Source organism: Octopus sinensis, unplaced genomic scaffold (assembly GCF_006345805.1).
Source record: "Octopus sinensis unplaced genomic scaffold, ASM634580v1 Contig00169, whole genome shotgun sequence".
In the NCBI taxonomy this organism is placed as follows: Eukaryota; Metazoa; Mollusca; class Cephalopoda; order Octopoda; family Octopodidae; genus Octopus; species Octopus sinensis.
Window position 1 is genome coordinate 4,957 of NW_021823712.1, and position 16,406 is coordinate 21,362.

Consider the following 16,406-nt stretch of genomic DNA (forward strand, 5'->3'; position numbering starts at 1 on the left):
AGAGTCCAGTTTGCTGGACATTGTTGTAGAGCTGGAAAAGAGGTAATTTCTACTCTCCTCCTCTGGAAGCCATCTACTCGCAATGTCAGAGGGCGCACACTCTCCTACCCTGATGTAATCTCCAGGGATACAGGCATCCAGCAACAGATCCTCCGTAATGCCATGATGGATCGTGAAGTCTGGCGTAGCATGGTAAATTCCATTGTCTCGACCACGGTCGAACAATGATAGATGAATGATGATGATGTAGAATGATATAATATCTGATGTGTCAGAGCTGGGTGAAGCTGGGTTTTGCGAGAAATAGGAAGAGAAACTAAAAGAAGGGTGGAAGGAAGGAAGGAAGGAAGGTAGTGTAGGCTGAACGACAAACAAGTGCATACGTGCTGGTTGGTGGTGGTGGTGGCGTTTGGTGAGGACTGGGTCGATTTTCGCTCTCGAATGGCCAAGATGGCCGCTGCCTTCTCTCGCTCTATTAGTAACTTGGCCCTTCGCTTCAGCTCCGCACGCCTGGCTGCAGTCTTCTTTATGTTGGAACAGGGGTCAGGGTGGAATGTGGTGAGGGATAGGGGGTCAGTATTGTTTTGTATTATTTATATATATATATATATGTATATATATAGTTTTTTTTTTTTTGGTGGGGATCCATTTGTTTGGGTTTGAGGTAAAGGGGGAGGAGGGAGAAAAACGAAACCCCCCGAAAAATAAAATTATGTTGATAGGTAGTGGTGGTGGTGGTGGTGGTGGTGGTGGGCAGGTGGTGGGGAGGAAAAAACAAAACAGAAACAAAAGAGAAAAATAAAATAAAATTATATAAAAGAAAAGTTTTGAAATTATCGAACAAAAGAAAATTAAAACAAAAGTTATGAAAAACAAAAATATAATCAAACAAAATGAAAAGAATGATCAAAACTTGAAAATAATTATTTAAAAATTAAAAACAAAAAGAAATAAAATTATGGATTTAAAAAATTTTTTTTTGGGGGGGGTCCTAATTATCAGTTCTGACTTGAAAATAAAATAAAATAACAAAAGCAAAAATAATACAAAAAATAATCTATAAAATGAAATTATCAAAACAGTTTTACATTTATCAAAAAAAAAAAATGAAACAAAATAAAAAGAAATATCGGAAATATAATAATCAAATAAAAATAAAAATATTATCAAAAATAAAATTTTTTAAAAAAACAAACAAAATAAGAATTATCAAGATATGAATTGTCAAATGAAATGTAAAATTATCCAAACTCAAAGATGATAGAAAATAAGAACTGAACTCCAGGGATTCTTCCTGGAATTATCACAAAAAGGGGAAAAAAAATGTAAAGAAATAAAAAAAAAAATTTCAATTATATTTATTAATTCAAACCTGATGTTAGAGAAAGAAAACTGCTGAGAGAACAACACAATAAACAAAACAAAAACTGAATTACTAATTCAAACAACAAAAAAAAGAAAGAAAAAAAGACAAGCATAAAAGTGAAAAGCAGAAAAAAAAACAAAAAAAATTCAAGTCCTATCCCCCTTGCCACCCTTAGACTAGTGTCAGAAAATACAACAACAACAACAAAAGGCACAACAATACAAGCAGTCACATACAAGGATACATACACACATACGTATTTATATATATATATATATATATATATATATATATATATATATATATATTTGAGTAGTTGAATGAATTATCTTGTTATGGATATTTCGGTTGACCGATACCTGGGTAGCAAATTCACATCAGAGAAGACACGTTTGAAGTTACGTGCTTTCGTGTGGAAATTGTATGTTTTTTAAAAAAATATAAATATATGAAAGAATGGAGTTGAACGACGAATTTCACTATGGGCTCCGTGTGAGCAGTCATCTAAAAGTCTTTTGTGCATCTTGATGTTGACATAAGTTCCTTGCTTTTCCTAATGAGAAAGCGGCATAATATACTCCTTATTCCTTCGGATTAAGAATATGCAGCCTTCGAAACATATGTCGAAAATAAAGGAATTTTGTTAAATCGTCGTTCGACTCCATTCTTTCATTTATCTATCTATATCTATATATATATATATATATATACATATATATATACATATATATATTATATACATATATATATACATATATATAATATATATATATATATAATATATATATATATCAATTCTATTTGAGAATAGAATTGATAAGTATGTTAGGAGGAAGAAAACTGGTATTGGTCTAAAGGATTGGTCTAAAGTACATGTTGTAAAGTGGTTGGCATCAGGAAGGGCATCCAGCCATAAAAACCTTACCAAAACAGACACTAGGGTTCAATACAGTCCTCTGCCTTGTCGTATCCTGTCAAACCACCCAACCCATGGAAGGATGGCAGATGGACACCAAACATCGTATGACGACACTCACACACAATCGCAAGCTTATATCGACATGTCAGGTGACATAAAAACAAACTATAAAGAGAATAAGAACAAGGGATATCACGTTTCTCCAGGGTCCAAAGAAACAGAACAAAGTATATAATTATTTTACCTTTTGGGCAGTAACAGGGTCACTGCTGTCTTCTGTTGAGTCCTCTCGGCTTAATGAACCACTCTTGCTCCGCTGCTCCCTAAAATAATAGAGAATAAAGGGGATTCACAGTGTGATGATGATGATGATGATGATGATGATGACATATAAACACACACACACACACACATCACAACTCTTATGTCCATACTAGCAGTATCGCCCGGCGTTGCTCGGGTTTGTAAGGGAAATAACTATATAAGCATTTTTAGAGAGTTACTTCCCTTATAGATGCCAATTCGGGCTTTCTTAGCCATTTCTGTTTTGGTGTCTTCAAGCCATGAAGTCGTTGTTCTAAAAGAACGCTGGTCTCCTTGACAACGCTTTATGGCGTTGATTTCCTTACACTCCTTTCCCCACAGCTTCACGAGGGAGGGAAGAAGGAGGAGAAGCAAACAGGTGCAGCTGTGACCATGGACACCAACTCCGCCGCCATCGACACACGAAAAATTATGCATTAAAATGGAATAAAAAATGATGTTAAATTATTTTTAAAATCGTAGACTCATCGTAGACGCGCTCGATATGAATCACGACTATAAGATACCCGAATTTGGTTAAACTGCACCGCAAAATGTGGGAGTAGTTAGGAATCTAAATCGAAGGGGACAGACACTCACACAACTACAGTTTTATATATAAAGATATGTGCAACGTCAACAGAGTTCAGCACAAAATTAATAATTGACCTACCTCAACTCGTTGGGCGATGATGACGTGGGCTGCTCATTCTCTTGGTCATTGTGGTCCTTATCATAGGGACTGGTCACACGGGGCTCTCTCATAGAGCCATTGGCTATCTCGTGCTGGATTTCGACGGTGACGTTTTGGACATGCTGCTGCGAGGGGCAGGCGTCGGGGTGGCAGGGGACGACGGTTTGACAGCCACGCCTTCCTTCGCCTCCTCCTCTGTCTCATCACTAGCATCGTTATTATTATTATCCTCATCATCATCGGAATCGAAGGGGTTCATCAGCTGCTTTCTCGTCATCAAAACGGGTTTTTCCGGAGCTTTCCCTTTGGAATGGGCAATTTTCAAGGGAGGTAACTGAGGCAAAGTAGATTTCGTAGGGCTGACCCTCGACAGCGACGACGGGGAGATTGGGGTCGCTGACTTTTGTGGCTCGGGAGAAGGGGTGGATTTTCTTGGCACAGATGTTGATGTTTGTGGTGGGAGGGGCGCAGGGCGTTTATTCCTAGGGGATAATGTTGAGTTAGGGCTGCTTGCCCTGGGGGATGTCCTAGATTCTGGGGTTGCCTCGTGGTGTGATTTCGGAGGGCATTCAGGTGACTTTGATTTACTGCGGTGCCTCAGAGCATGCTTTTCCATTGTCGGCGTGAGTTGGAGGCTTTCGTACATCTGCATTGCTTCTTTAACAGACGGAGAACGGCTGCCGGGAGGCGGGAGTTCGTCGTCGACGGCGACCTCGTCCTTGAGGTCAGAAGCGCTGTGCGAGGTCGTCGCTCGGTTGATCTCTTTGCCGTACATCTCTTCGGAAATCTTGCGATCTTCCTCTTCGTCGATTTGGGCACCGAGCGTGTAGGTGCTTTCGCTGGTGTCGGTGCCAATCTGCTGGATTTCCAGCATCTGTCCGGAGAAGTAAGCCCTCAGCTGGTGTAGGTACGTCATCACGGAGAGTTTATCGGGGACCGAGAGAAGTACCATGTCGGCGGGTTCGATCAGGCGTGGAATTCCGAGGGTTGCTGCTGCGTCGAAGGCCTGGAGAGGAAGGAGAAGAAGATGATGAAAATGATGAGGGAAGGGGGAGAAAAAGAAAAGAAAGAGGTATGAGAAGAAGAATATGATGAAGGAAAGAAGAAGGATGTGAAGGAGTGAAACAAAAAGTCAACGAGGAGGTGAAGAAGAAGAAGAAGAAGAAGAAGAAGAAGAAGAAGAAGTGAAGAAGAAGTGAGAGAAGAAGAAAAAGAAGAAGAAGAAGTGGAAGAAGGAGAAAAGAAGAAGTGGAAGAAGAAGGAGAAGAAGAAGAAAAGAAGAAGAAAAGAAGAAGAAGAAGAAGAAAGAGAAGAGGAAAAGAAGAAGAAGAAGGAGGAGAAGAAGGAGAAGAAGAAGAAGAAGAAGAAGAAGAAGAAGAAGTGGAAGAAGAAGTGAGAGAAGAAGAAAAAGAAGAAGAAGAAGAAGTGGAAGAAGGAGAAAAGAAGAAATGGAAGAAGAAGGAGAAGAAAAGAAGAAGAAGAAGAAGAAAAGAAGAAGAAGAAGAAGAAAGAGAAGAGGAAAAGAAGAAGAAGAAGGAGGAGAAGAAGGAGAAGAAGAAGAAGAAGAAGAAGAAGAAGAAGAAGAAGTGGAAGAAGAAGTGAGAGAAGAAGAAAAAGAAGAAGAAGAAGAAGTGGAAGAAGGAGAAAAGAAGAAGTGGAAGAAGAAGTGAGAGAAGAAGAAAAAGAAGAAGAAGAAGTGGAAGAAGGAGAAAAGAAGAAGTGGAAGAAGAAGGAGAAGAAAAGAAGAAGAAGAAGAAGAAAAGAAGAAGAAGAAGGAGGAGAAGAGGAGAAGAAGAAGAAGAAGAAGAAGAAGTGGAAGAAGAAGTGAGAGAAGAGAAGAAGAAGAAAAGAAGTGGAGAAGGAGAAAGAAGAAGTGGAAGAAGAAGTGAGAGAAGAAGAAAAAGAAGAAGAAGAATGGAAGAAGGAGAAAGAAGAAGTGGAAGAAGAAGTGAGAGAAGAAAAAAAGAAGAAGAAAAGGGAAGAAGGGAAAAGAAGAAGTGGAAGAAGAAGAGAAGAAAAGAAGAAGAAGAAGAAGAAAGAAGAAGAAAAGAGAAGAAGAAGAAGAAAGAGAAGAGGAAAGAAGAAGAAGAAGAAGAAGGAGGAGAAGAAGAGAAAGAAGGATAGAGAAGAGAAGAAGAGAAAAGAAGAAGAAGAAGAAGAAGAAGAAGAAGAAGGAGGAGAAGAAGGAGAAGAAAGAAGAAGAAAAAGAAGAGGAGAAGAAGGAGAAGAAGAGAAAGAAGAAAAAAGAAAAAAGAAAAAGAAGAAGAAAAGAAAGAGAAAAGAGGAAAAGAAGAAGAAGAAGAGGAGGAGAAGAAGGAGAAGAAGAAGAAGAAGAAGAAGAAGAAAGGAGTGAAGAAGGTGAAAAAGAAGATGAAGAAGAAAAAGAAGAAGAAGAGAAAAGGAGGAGAAGAAGGAGAAGAAGAGAAGGAAGAAGAAAAGAAGAAAAGAAGAAAAGAAGAGAAAAGAAAAGAAGAAGAAGAAGAAGGGGAGAAAGAGAAAAGAAGAAGAAGAAGAAGAAGGAGGAGAAGAAGGAGAAGAAGAAGAAGAAGAAGAAGAAGAAAGGAGGTGAAGAAGGTGAAAAAGAAGATGAAGAATAAAAGGAAGGCAAAGAAAAAGAAGTGGGAGAAGAAATTCAAACCATCACCTAAGCTACTACCAATGTCTCAATTCCTAAGAGCACCACCACCACCACCACTACAATAACCAATACTATCAACATCACCATCACCGTGATGACAATGACAACCACTACCACCAACACCTGCTCCACAAGGACCAATACCACCACCACCACCACTACCACCAACACCACCACCACAAGAACCAATACTAGCATCACTGCCACTACTATCACAAGAATGGTGAAAATGACAACCACCACCATTACCACCACCAGCACTGTTCTCGTCACCATTTTAACTACAACGACCGTTACCACCCCCCCTACATCACGCTCGTCCCTTCCCCTAACTCAACTTTCACCACCATCGCCACCATGACCACCGCCCCAGAAAGTTTAACATACATACCACTTTGCAGTTCGTCTTTATGTCTTGCGGAGAAAGTAAACTAAAATCTCTGTAAAACAAAAAAATAAAAACAAAATTAAAAATTAAAAATAAAAACAAAAAGCAAAAAAAAAAACTAAAATAAAATAAAAATAAAAACAAGAATTAAAACTACATTTTGTTGAAATAACAAGGAAATGTAGAAACTGTGGTTATGCAGTTAAGATATGGAGCAGTCCACCTAGGTGTAAAGGGGTACCATATGGAGGTACAGTCTAATTAGCTGTAGAGGGATGATAATTTAGAGAGGCTCAGTCCACTTAGCTGTAAAGGGGTACCACCATGTAGAGAGGCTCAGTCCACCAAGCTGTAAAGGGGTACCACCATGTAGAGAGGCTCAGTTCACCTAACTGTAAAGGGGTACCAAGCAGAGAAGCTCAGTCTGCCTAGCTGTAAAGGGGTACCAAGCAGAGAGGCTCAGTTCACCTAGCAGTAAAGGGGTACCACTATGTAGAGAGGCTCAGTTCACCTAGCTGTAAAGGGGTACCAAGCAGAGAAGCTCAGTCCGCCTAGCTGTAAAGGGGTACCAAGCAGAGAGGCTCAGTTCACCTAGCTGTAAAGGGGTACCACCATGTAGAGAGGCTCAGTTCACCTAGCTGTAAAGGGGTACCAAGCAGAGAAGCTCAGTCCGCCTAGCTGTAAAGGGGTACCAAGCAGAGAGGCTCAGTTCACCTAGCTGTAAAGGGGTACCACCATGTAGAGAGGCTCAGTTCACCTAGCTGTAAAGGGGTACCAAGCAGAGAAGCTCAGTCCACCGAGCTGAGCCAGAAACCGGGACCATCCGATGCACCCCTCACCCCTACCCGTCCCTGCTCCCTAATTTCTGGGCTTTGTTGGAGGCAGTTGTTGTTGTTGTTGTTGCTGGGGCATCGATTCTGGCATTTCCTTTCGGTGGGAAAAGTTTTATCAATAATCGATGGAAGTATTGATGCGAAAATGGATTTGTGAAGGGAAATCAATAGAAAGGAACTGGAGAGGTTGGATGGAAGGGGGGAGGTGAATGTGGGGGTGGGGTAGGGGAGTAAGAAATAGAGAGGGAGGGGAGAGGTAGAAAGGAAGTTTAACTGGAGGGAGGAGGAGAGAGAAAGAGAGAGAGGGAGGGAAAGAGAGAGATGGTGAAGGTCACATGAGATAGTGTAGTCCTGTAGACCTGACTCAGGGTTAAAAGAAAAAAAGTAACAACATCAGACACCACCACAAGAACCAGATCACCATCACCACCACCACCATAACTACCACCACCACTGCTATCACCACAGCAACCATGACCACCACCACAACAACAACAAAAAACGCCACCACCACTACCACCTTCACAAACACCACCACCACTGCTATCACCACGGCAACCACCACCACTGCTAACACCACACCATCACTGCCACAACAAAAACCGCCATCACAACCACCACCACCACCACTACCACCACAACCTATTTCTTTACTACCCACAAGGGACCAAACACAGAGAGGACAAACAAGGACAGACAGACGGATTAAGTCGATTATATCTACCCCAGTGTGTAACTGGTACTTAATTTATTGACCCCGAAAGGATGAAAGGCAAAGTCAACCTTGGCGAAATTTGAACTCAGAACGTAACGACAGACGAAATACGGCTAAGCATTTCGCCTGGCGTGCTAACGTTTCTGCCAGCTCACCACTATCACCACAACCACCACTACAACACAACCACAATACCACCACCACCACAACACAACCACAACTACCACCACCACAACCTCCACCACCACCACTACAACACAACCACAACTACCACCACCACCACTACCCTCACAACCACCACCACACACAACCTCCACCACCACCACTACAACACAACCACAACTATCACCACCACCACCACCCTCACAGACACCACCACTACCACAAACAACAACAACAAGAAAGAGAAGAAAATGTCCGACTTACAGAAGATCCGGTCTGAAATGATGAATGATGGCACAGAAGGCCAAACCATTGCGCCAGGACGTGGTCAGGTTTGTTACCTTGACCCCTCGGTAACCGACGGTAACGCTTTGACACCAGGTCAGTAAGTCCTTCGTGGAATTGCTACCACCGCTGCTGCTGCTGCTGGTCGTCTTCTGAAAATGATAAGATGGGTCTTAGTTAAGACATCAGGTTAAGACCATCGGTCAAAGCAAGGAACAGAGATGACCAGAGGCTGCTGGAGAGGATGTAAATGTGGAGTAAACAATGGTCTTGCTGTGATCAACTGGGAGTGACCAAGGTGGGTATGGGGGTTAGAATATGTGACCCCCTAAGATACATTAGCGTGCCCCAGGTCTGCTGGATCAGGACTGACCTGCGGCTGAACAATAACAACAACAACAACACTAAAATGCTCAGACTTACCTCATCAGTTTCTGCTTTCTGAGACACCTTCGTCTGACGTACTGGTGACTTTCTTGGGGAAGGCTTCCTAAAATTAGTAAACATACATATATATACATATATATATATATGCACATACATACACTGTTGTGTCTGGGGAGAGTCATTTTCTTTTTTGTGCCTTATAATTTTACACACTCACTGGTAAAATTTCCACTTATTTCTTATTTTTATTTTCCTAAAATCTTTGTTGCGTCTTGCAATTTTTTTAATAGTCCGACTATTGAAAAGGTTGCAAGACGCAACGAAAATTTTAGGAAAATAAAAAAGAAATAAGCGGAAATTTTACCGGTGAGTGTGTTAAATTATAAGGTACAAAAAGAAAATGACTCTCCCCAGACACAACAGAATATGCTTCAACACACGAACTCACATAAAGAATCTTGCAAACCAAATCCCAAAACAAAACATATATATATATATATATATATATATATATATATCAATAAATGGTGGGGTTGCGTTGACCACACGTGGAGAAATGATAAGCAAGGAAAAATTGTAAAAATGCAGAATGCTAAATTGAAAGAAAATTTTAATGAAATGAGAAATGATAAAATATATAAATATATATTTATTCAAACCGGTTTTCGTCATAGTGTGACTTTGATAAGTCACACTATGACGAAAACCGGTTTGAATAAATACATATTTATATATTTTATCAATTTCTCATTTCATTAAAATTTTCTTTCAATTTAGCATTCTGCATTTTACAATTTTTCCTATATATATATATATATATATATAGATATTTATATATATACATCAGAAATATTAAATTTCTAAATATCTCATAGAGATATGTACGGTGGTGGGGCGATAGAATGGTTGTATACTGTCACATTAAATTGACAGTATACAACCATTCTATATATATATATATATAGTGAGAATTTACAAAAAAAGCAAAAGACGAAGACAGGTGTGTAAACAACAAACAGATGTATTAGTTTAACGCTCAGGAAGTGAGAAAGTCTTTTACATTTTGAGCCTATGCTCTTCGACAGAAAGGAACACAGAAATAAACAGGGAGAGAAATATATATATATATATATATATATATTAGCAATAATTACAATGATAAGGAATATGGTACAAGAGTGTGGTCAGATGACCTAAGAGAGTTAGGTGTTATAGCAGTGAGACCAAGTGACACAGGTGTGCGATCAATTGAGACGGATGTGGGTAGATGATGCCGGTGTGTGGCCAGACCACAGGGGTACAGTCAGATGACAAAAAAGTGTAGCTAGGTCCACTCGGGTGTTAGCTAATTCATGGGTGACAAAGGGGTGTGTCCAAATGACAGAGGGGTGTCACCAGAACACATAGAGTGTGGTTTTGTAACACACGGTGTGGCCAGATGACAAGGCTGTGACCTGTTGACATAAGGGTATGGCTAGAGGACACAATGGCAAGGTGAGATGACACAAGGGTGTGGCCGGAGGACACAGGGATGTGGCAACAGGGTCATTGCCAAGCTCAAGAACACTATCTAATTTCCAGGTGAGATAAAAGTGTGGCCAGGTGATACAGTAAAGTGCTATCTAATTCACAGGTGACATAGTGGTGCTGCAAGATCCAGGGACACTTTCCACTAGTTGCAGATCACTTACCCGATGTAGGGCTCTATTACAGGTGGAGAGATGGGCCGAACAAATGGTTTTTCACCTGGGGGTGTTGCCGGAGGAGTACCATGGTAATGGGGTCTCTCCGTGGGTGTTTTTGGAGGTGTTGTTCTACGATTAGGGGCCTCCGCTCTATCTGACTGAGATGGGGACGAAACGCTGCGAAGATGAGCTTTCAAGGTGGCCAAGAAGGTTTCAGCTCTATTGGAATTTGAAGAAGACATAAGAGAGATGAAGAGGAGAGGCAGAAAGATGGAGAGTAAGGGAAAATGGAGATACAAAAAGGAGAGAGAGAGAGAGAGAGAGAAGAGGTGGAGAAAAGGAGAGAGAGAGGAGATAAGACAGCAAAGAGAAGAGAGGGAGGTAGAAGGGGAAAGAGGAGAAGGTGGAGATTACAAAGAGAAGGGAGAGAAGGAAAATAGGTCAGAGGAGAGAGAAGAGGGGACACTACACTTTTACTTGTTTCAGTCATTTGACTGTGGCCATGCTGGAGCACCACCTTTTGTCAAGCAAATCGACCCCAGGACTTTACGGGGACGTAAACACACCACCATCAGTTGTCAAGCGATGCTGGGGGCACAAACACAGACACACAAACATATACACACACATATATATATATATACATATATACGACGGGCTTCTTTCAGTTTCCGTCTACCAAATTTACTCACAAGGCTTTGGTCAGCCTGAGGCTATAGTAGAAGACACTTGCCCAAGGTGCCATGCAGTGGGACTGAACCCAGAACCATGTGGTTGGTAAGCAAGCTACGTACCACACAGCCACTCCTTTTATTCTTTTACTTATTTCAGTCATTTTGACTGGGGCCATGTTGGAGCACTGCCCTTTAGTTGAGTGAAACAACTCCGGGACTTAATCTTTGTAAGCCTGGTACTTATTCTATCGGTATCTTTTGCTGAACTGCTAAGTTATGGGGACATAAACATACCAACATCAGTTGTCAAGCGATGTTGCAATCGATGTTGGGGGGACAAACACAGACACACAAATACATACATACATACCTATATATACATGAAAAAAAGTGGGGGTCAAAGCAATGAGCAACAACTTACCCCATGGCGGGATCTATCACAGGAGGCGTAATGGGTCGGACTCTCTGTTTTTCTTCTGGGGGAGTCGACGGAGGAGTGCCATGGTAATGGGGCCTCTCAGCAACTGACCCCAAAGGTTTCTTCGGAGCAAGGGCCTCGGTCTTACCTGACTGGCCATTACCGACACTGGTCCGCAACTTCCCCGGTAAAGTCGCCGATCGATTGGACTTTGCAGGGGCCCGATTAATGCTGGAGTTTTTTAATGTGAGGTTCGACCGACTGGCTCCACCTCTTGAGCTGCTCAGATCTTCATATACAAATGCTTCTGCCGGGTCATCAAATGGGTTCGTGTTGGTTTCATCATTTGGCTGTTCATCAAATGGGTTCGTAGAATCCTCAAAGGGATTGGTCGAATCCTCAAATGGGTTCGAAGGCTCGTCAAAAGGATTCGTTGAATTCAGCGTACGATCATAAGGTGTTGATCCCCGCAACTGGCCTGTAAAGTAGATAAAAAACAAACATACAACAATCAAAAGAAATGACAAATTCTCTTTTTACTTGTTTCAGTCATGTTATGATGTGGGTATATATGCCTGGTGTGGAGGCGCAATGGCCCAGTGGTTAGGGTAGCAGACTCGCGGTCATAGGATTGCGGTTTCGATTCCCAGACCGGGCGTTGTGAGTGTTTATTGAGCGAAAACACCTAAAAGCTCCACGAGGCTCCGGCAGGGGATGGTGGTGATCCCTGCTGTACTCTTTCACCACAACTTTCTCTCACTCTTACTTCCTGTTTCTATTGTACCTGTATTTCAAAGGGCCGGCCTTGTCACTCTCTGTGTCACGCTGAATATCCCCGAGAACTACGTTAAGGGTACATGTGTCTGTGGAGTGCTCAGCCACTTACATGTTAATTTCACGAGCAGGCTGTTCCGTTGATTCGGATCAACCGGAACCCTCATCGTCGTAACCGACGGAGTGCTTCCATTCCATATATGCCTGGTGTAAAATGGCATTGCACAAATAAATAGTTGAATGTGGTTATCTGAAAATAACCTATCGCAGAAATATATGTTAACACAGAACACACTCTGTACTACTCAAAAGTAGTTACGATACTTATTAATTCTTCTGTTCAACTACCGACTGTTGCACCAACATACACTGAACTAACACGGTAAAAAAACTCAGTCAAACTAGTACCATCAACTACTCCCTAGACCAGTGGTTTTCAACCAGGGTTCCGCCAGTACAGTCCAGGGGTTCCGCAAGAAGTTACAAAACTGCTAAAATCGGCAGTAATTTTTAAATCTCCTGTGCAGATATGTGTGCATAAGACTATTAAATTATTGCACAGGGGTTCCTCGAGCCAGTGAAATGTTTCCTTGGGGTTCCGCTCCAGCAAGAAGGTTGAAAAGCACTGCCCTAGACAGATAGACATACACACACACACTGAAGGACATATATACACACACATATATGGAAGTACTCAGTCGGTTACGACGACGAGGGTTCCGGTTGATCCGAATCAACGGAACAGCCTGCTCGTGAAATTAACGTGTAAGTGGCTGAGCACTCCACAGACACGTGTACCCTTAACGTAGTTCTCGGGGATATTCAGCGTGACACAGAGAGTGACAAGGCCGGCCCCTTGAAATACAGGTACAACAGAAACAGGAAGTAAGAGTGAGAGAAAGTTGTGGTGAAAGAGTACAGCAGGGATCGCCACCATCCCCTGCCGGAGCCTCGTGGAGCTTTTAGGTGTTTTCGCTCAATAAACACTCACAACGCCCGGTCTGGGAATCGAAACCGCGATCTTATGACCGCGAGTCCGCTGCCCTAACCACTGGGCCATTGCGCCTCCAGACACATACACACTCACACACCCACACAACACATGCGCAAACATACTCACGCCCTACCCCTCGCGCCCTGCCCCTGCCAGTAGAAGCACTCACCTGATAGGTTGGCGCTGTCGTCAGGGTCGCGACCCAGCATGCTTAGTTGAGCGCTGACCTCGCTAAACTGAGCGCTGAGGTCGGCGTCCTCCTGTTCCTCGTCCGCCTCATCCAAGTCATCGAGGTTCCCGATGTCACTCTTGCCGATGCTCCACAGACTCGCCACACTCTGCATGTCTTCGTCACTATGGAAACAGAGAGAGAGAGAGAGAGAGAGAGAGAGAGAGAGAGAGAGAAAGGTAAAGATGTACACAAGGCAGAGGAAGGCATAAAAAAAAACAAAGAGTTAAAAGTCACCAGGGGCCACGGACTGGCCCTTTCCTTTCACTGGCTTCAGTCATTGGACAGTGGCCATGCTGGAGCACCGCATTCACGGATTTTAGTTGAATGAATCAAATCCAGTACTCTTTTACGTGTTTCAGTCAATTGACTGCGGCCATGCTGGAGCACTGCCATTATTCGAGCAAACCGACTTATTCTTTGTAAGCCTAGAACTTATTCTATCGAGCTCTTTTGCTGAACTGCTAAGTTACGGGGACGTAAACACACCAGCATTGATGGTGGGAGGACAAAAACAGACAGAAACATACATACATATATATACATCTATAATATATATATATAGATATATATATATATATATATATATATCTATATATATATATATATATAATATATATATATCTATATATATATTATATATATATATAATATCTTATATATATAATATATCTATATATATATATATATTATATATATATATATATATATATATCTATATATATATCTATATATATATATATATATATATATATATATATATATATATATTATATCATCATCATCATCATCATCATCATCGTTTAACGTCCATTTTCCATGCTAGCATGGTTGGACGGTTCAACTGGGGTTTGGGGAGCCAGTAGGCTGCGCCAGGCCCAGTCTGATCTAACAGTGTTTCTACAGCTGGATGCCCTTCCTAATGCCAACCACTCCGTGAGTGGAGTGGGTGCTTTTTACGTGCCACCTGCACAGATGCCAGACGAATATATATACATACACACACAACTGGCTTCTTTCAGTTTCCATCTACCAAATCATCTCACAAGGCTTCAGTCGGCCCGAGGTTATAGCAGAAGACACTTTCCCAAGTACCACACAGTGGGACTGAACCTGGAACCATGTGGTTGGGAAGCAAGCTTCTTACCACACAGCCACACCTGCACACACACACACCACACACACACACACACACAAACACACGATGGATTCTCTCGTCATGAACAACAAATGTGAGTTCAGTAAAATTAACTGTTAATCATGTTCTCTGGACACGAATGTCGATAGTCGATTAGATTAACCCCAGTATGCAACTGGTACTTAATCTATCGACCCCGAAAGGATGAAAGGCAAAGTCGACTTCAGTGGAATTTGAATTCGGAACAGAAAGACAGACAAAATACCTATTTCTTTATTACCCACAAGGGGCTAAACACAGAGGGGACAGACATAGGTATTAAGTCGATTACATCGACCCCAGTGCATAACTGGTACTTAATTTATCGACCCCGAAAGGATGAAAGGCAAAGTCGACTTCAGTGGAATTTGAACTCAGAACGGAAAGACAGACAAAATACCGCTAAGTATTTCGCCCCAGTTTGCTAACGTTTCTGATTTCTTTATTACCCACAAGGGGCCAACATAGAGGGGGACAATACATCATGATTTGGGGTCATGAGAAACGAATGGAGATTACATAAAAAGGATCTTTAAAAATTTACACAAAATCGAAGAAATCGGATGAAATACAATTTTACAGCACAACATAAAATGACACATGAAGTGGGACCACCAGGATTGCCGACCCCACGAGCCCTGCTTTTCCCCACTGAAACTCGGCAGCTAACTCATAGCGTGCTCATGTGGCCACTTTCACTCGCAGCAATCGTGTGACATGCTTCCATCTTTTTTCGAACTCACGCACAGACAGACACCTTTTCTCCAGCTCCACCTTTCTTTTTAGGTGGAACTTAAAAAAGTTCACCCAGGCGGGGCCAGAGATCATGGTGCCTATCTTTACATCTTTCGTTCTAGTCTTCCTTATACACTCCTTCGCTACTGTAATGAGAAAGCAACGCTTACCTTCACTCGTCAAAAAACTGGGCGAGTCAATTTTTATAATTGTCTCAGCCGATAGCTGTACTCTTCTTCCGTCTGACAACAGATGCACCTATTGTATTATCTTTATATATGTGTGTGTGTGTATTTATATATGTTTCTGTACTACCCACAAGGGGGCTAAACACAGAGAGGACAAACAAAGACAGACAAACGGATTAAGTCGATTACATCGACCCCAGTGCGTAACTGGTACTTACTTTATCGACCCCGAAAGGATGAAAGGCAAAGTCGACCTCGGCGGAATTTGAACTCACAACGTAGCAGCAGACGAAATACGGCTACGCATTTCGCCCGGCGTGCTAACGTTTCTGCCAGCTCGCCGCCTTAATGTGTGTATTTATATATGATGGGCTTCTTTCAGTTTCCATGTACCATATTCATTCCCAAGGTTTTGCAGAAGACACTCGTACAAGCTACCGGGCTATGGGACTGAACCAGAAATCTATGGACTTAGGAAGGAGACTTCTTAACCACACACCTATACCCTCCACTTCCCATAACAAAGCTGCAGGTCTCCCCTGGGGTGCCACAGAAGAAATTAAAGGGGGTGGGGTAGAAGATGAGGGGGTTTTGTTTTTTTAAACTTACGTGGCTTTGCCCTCCCTCAAGAAGAGGCAGGAAAGGGTCAGGTGCAGGCTGGCCTCCTTCACTTTCTTGCTGGTCGGTTTTAACTGGAGGGTGATGGAGTTCTGTGACGGAATATGGGTGGCGAAGTGCGTCATGTTGATGGGTTTCGATGCCAGAATCTTCCGACGACCGTTTCTGCTGATCTTTAGTGGCGAAGGCGAGGCCGGAGATGAAGAAGAAAAAAAAGAAGAATA

The 16,406-nt window shown here is 42.1% G+C and overlaps 1 protein-coding gene across 1 annotated transcript; it reads right to left on the bottom strand.

Annotated features, from left to right (window-relative positions):
- Nucleotides 1-355: 355 nt before the first annotated feature.
- LOC115226860 (EH domain-binding protein 1-like protein 1) lies at nucleotides 356-16,353 on the bottom strand. Its single transcript, XM_029797852.2, has 9 exons — nucleotides 16,174-16,353; nucleotides 13,405-13,589; nucleotides 11,471-11,945; nucleotides 8,727-8,793; nucleotides 8,283-8,455; nucleotides 6,312-6,360; nucleotides 3,262-4,288; nucleotides 2,530-2,608; nucleotides 356-524 (listed from the first exon to the last, which is right to left on the bottom strand). Exons 1-7 carry the CDS (start codon nucleotides 16,305-16,307, stop codon nucleotides 3,365-3,367), a joined length of 2,007 nt encoding a protein of 668 aa, XP_029653712.2. The 5' UTR covers nucleotides 16,308-16,353; the 3' UTR covers nucleotides 356-524; nucleotides 2,530-2,608; nucleotides 3,262-3,364.
- Nucleotides 16,354-16,406: the final 53 nt, after the last annotated feature.